This window comes from Poecilia reticulata, linkage group LG9 (genome assembly GCF_000633615.1).
Source record: "Poecilia reticulata strain Guanapo linkage group LG9, Guppy_female_1.0+MT, whole genome shotgun sequence".
NCBI classification, from domain to species: domain Eukaryota; kingdom Metazoa; phylum Chordata; class Actinopteri; order Cyprinodontiformes; family Poeciliidae; genus Poecilia; species Poecilia reticulata.
Window position 1 is genome coordinate 12606487 of NC_024339.1, and position 3286 is coordinate 12609772.

The following is a 3286-nucleotide window of genomic DNA, read 5'->3' on the forward strand; positions in this document are numbered from 1 at the left end:
ACAAGTACAGGGAAAAAAAACAAAGCTAACCTGTTCAAGGGGAAGCATAATAGGTAATATTAATATTTAATATTTTGTGTTTTTTTTGTTTTTAGTTGAATTTCTCCGTGTGGATTCTCCAAACAACGCCGATCTCCTAAAAAAAAGTCCTGTTGGTTCATTCCGGTTCTTGTCCTCGAAACACATTGTCGGTCCAAACAGTCGGGAACGAAGCACCACCAGCACCGGTCCAGAGAAGACACGTTCAGAACCCACTGCCGGTTCTCCTGCACTCGTCAACGTCAGCAGTGGCGTAGCTGATTGGTTTAGTAGCTCCGGCGGTTCTGGGTGCTCTCCGCCCTTCAGATTAAACATCGGAGATAATCAGAAGAGTTTGATCTTCACGAAACATCGGCCCGAGAAGAACCTGGACCCTCTGTCCGACTTCATGATGCTGAGGTCACAGCAGCTGGTTGCACCTGGTGCAGCTACAAGCATCTCTGCAGGTACAGCCACACAGTCATCAGCTCCTTTTCTCTAAAAAAAACCTGTGGTTTACGGCTTATTTAACATTTTCCTCCTCAACAGTTAATGGAGCAGAGCTTTTCTTACTTTAGATATTAATAATGTTTTAATAAAAACAAAAAGGCTGAAAAGCTTCTGTAAACACTGACAATAATCTAAAATTGTAGCCGACTCTGTAAGGAGAAAGTCGCCACTAAAACTTCAGCGTAGTGACAGATATTAGAAATGTGTTTCTAATGTTTCCACATTCAACAACAATTCAAAGTCTTAGGTTTTACCAAACACTTTAAAACAATTAAATTAGTAAATTTTTTCTCTTGTGTTGCCTTGGTTAATTTTAAATAAAAAGGTTTGATTTTCTGTCAGTTATCAAATGATCCGATTTGAATTAGATTGATGCGTTGATGCTTTATGAACCTTCGACAGAAAGTAATTTAAAAAAATTCAAATTCAGAAATACTTTAGTGATCCCAAAGGGAAACTAAATGTAATTATAACTCATATTAAATAAAATCTTTAGAGTTAGTGATGGTTGTTGGCAGGAAAGATCTCCTATAGTGGTGATAAAAAGTTTACGTGGGCGCTAGTTGGTTTAGATTTTAGTACTTCAATAATTTATTTGAACTTTTCTTTTTCAGGATGATACGATTTGACAAACAGTTTCAGTAAAGATGCATCGATATAAATCTGCACCAATTTCCTTAATTTTGTGAGATCGGCCAATACTCACATGTGGAGCTGATCTCATCTACTTCGACAAAGGTCTAAAATTTAACCACTGTCCTTTTTTGCTAAAAAACAATTGGTGCACAAAATACTAAATATGAAAAGAAGAGTGGTCAGATGTGCAGTAAGAATTACACCAGCAGCTTGTTGGTGACTACAGAAGCGCAGTTTACTAAAGTATTATTATTCATATTTTAGCCTGTATGTGTAATTATGATCACGTGTGGATTAGAGAAAATCCATCCATATTTGTGCCATAAGTTCTTCTTTCTAAAGTTAATTGAAGAACAGAATCTCAGTTTCTTTTTATGTTAAGTTTCTCTCTGTGATTTCTTTCCATCGTGTTCGTAGAACCAGAAGAAGAAGAGGCGAACCATCAGATGCCAGAGCAGCATCACCATCAACCAGAAGAGATGAAGACAACTGACAGGAAGCCAGCGTACGTGAGCCTCGCTGTGATGGGAGACGCAGTCAGAGAGCAGAACCCAGCGGCTGTGGGGGCGGGTCGGATCGACGGTCAGATCGACGGTCAGATCGACGGTCGGATCGACGGTCGTCCTGTCGGCGACTCAGACCTCAAACTTCACAGCCGAGACATTCAGGTTCAACCAACAGGTGAACGTTTGGATCAAATGTTTCCTGTCAGAGAAATGATTAATGAGATTAAAAGTGATGAATCGATTATTCAGATGATTGTCAATTAATTTAGTAATCGATTAATCGTTAAATGGAGAATAGAGACTGAAAAACGGCCATTTGCTTAAAGAACAAAATACTCAGAGCAGTAATTAATCCAAAATTTATACATTTTAACATAAAAGATCTTTGTAAATATGTTGACCTAAAAAATAATCACACGATCAGCCGGTATTGATAAGCCGAGCAGAAAGCACAAAATATTTTTCTTACATGCAGATTCATCCTTTGCTATAAATGATAAAGTGTAAACCAAATAAATGTTTTTTTGTTGCATTTTAGGCAATAAGACATATTTCTAATTTGTTTCTCAGCATTTTTTAAAAAGAATTTCTGATAAATACAAAAGTGGCAGAATGTGACAATATTTTAGCCCATTAATCGTCAGAATGACGATAATTGTTAGTATTTTTACTAATGAATCCAATGCTGTCTGTTGAACAGTGTTTGTAGAAAATGTCTGAAATGTTCCTAAAAGTCGCTGCTGCCCTGCAGAGAGTCAGCGGCGATCTTTCTGTGAGCTGCTGGCCGTCGCTCTGCCTTGTCTGAGTTCGGCCAGGCAGCTGGGGCTCCACTTCCCATCGTGGGGAGACTTCAGCTGCTTGTCCCCAGACCAGACGCACTTCCTGCTCAAACAGCAGGACCGGGCCCTCAGCAGGACCCCGGCAGGGAGCGCCGAGCTGCTCAGAGGTACGACCGCTCTTCACTTATCTGACATTTTATTATGTTTTTAAATCAGATATTCACTCTTGTGTCCTTATTGCTGCAGATCAGGAGCAGCTTTTTAACCTGGCTGCTCTCATCCATGTGTTGGTGACGTTCAAAGAGCTGCTGCTGAAGTGTGACCTGAGCATCGCTGTGGGTCAGTGTGAACTGAAATCTCCTGTCTGAAATGATTAGTTGGATTTATCCTGATTAATTGATTATTGAAATAATCGTCACTTAATTTACATCACAGCAGAGTCGTTTCAGGTTCAGCCAAAAGGTGAACATTTCAAATTTAAAAATACTTTATTGATCCCAAAGGAAAATTAAATGTTGTTGTAACTCATTACTTCAAATTCTTCAGTTATTGTAGATGGTGATTTCCTATAGCAGTCTGTGTTACGGTCAATCTGAAGAAGCCTCTGACTGAAGATGCTACGTTTTCAGTTTATTTATTGATCATACTTTACCTTTTCTAAAGATTTAGACAAAATGTTTCCTGAGATGTAAGCTAATATTAATAAATGTATTAGTTTTCTAGACCAAGTAATTGTGATTTATTTAAATAATCAACTAATTTAGTTAAGACTGAAAAAGGCCATTTACTGAAAGCACAACACACTCAGCAGTAATTATTCCAAAACTGTACAATATA

The 3286-nt window shown here is 38.3% G+C and overlaps 1 protein-coding gene across 8 annotated transcripts in view; it reads left to right on the top strand.

Moving 5' to 3' along the window:
* Window positions 1-3286, top strand: part of shoc1 (shortage in chiasmata 1) — a 34385-nt gene that overhangs the window by 19677 nt on the left and 11422 nt on the right. For all 8 annotated transcript variants that reach the window (XM_008417989.2, XM_008417986.2, XM_008417987.2 and 5 more), the window contains 4 exons: window positions 96-485; window positions 1582-1845; window positions 2422-2616; window positions 2696-2788. In XM_008417989.2, coding sequence (XP_008416211.1) covers window positions 96-485; window positions 1582-1845; window positions 2422-2616; window positions 2696-2788 — 942 coding nt within the window. The remainder of the gene's footprint in view (window positions 1-95; window positions 486-1581; window positions 1846-2421; window positions 2617-2695; window positions 2789-3286) is intronic.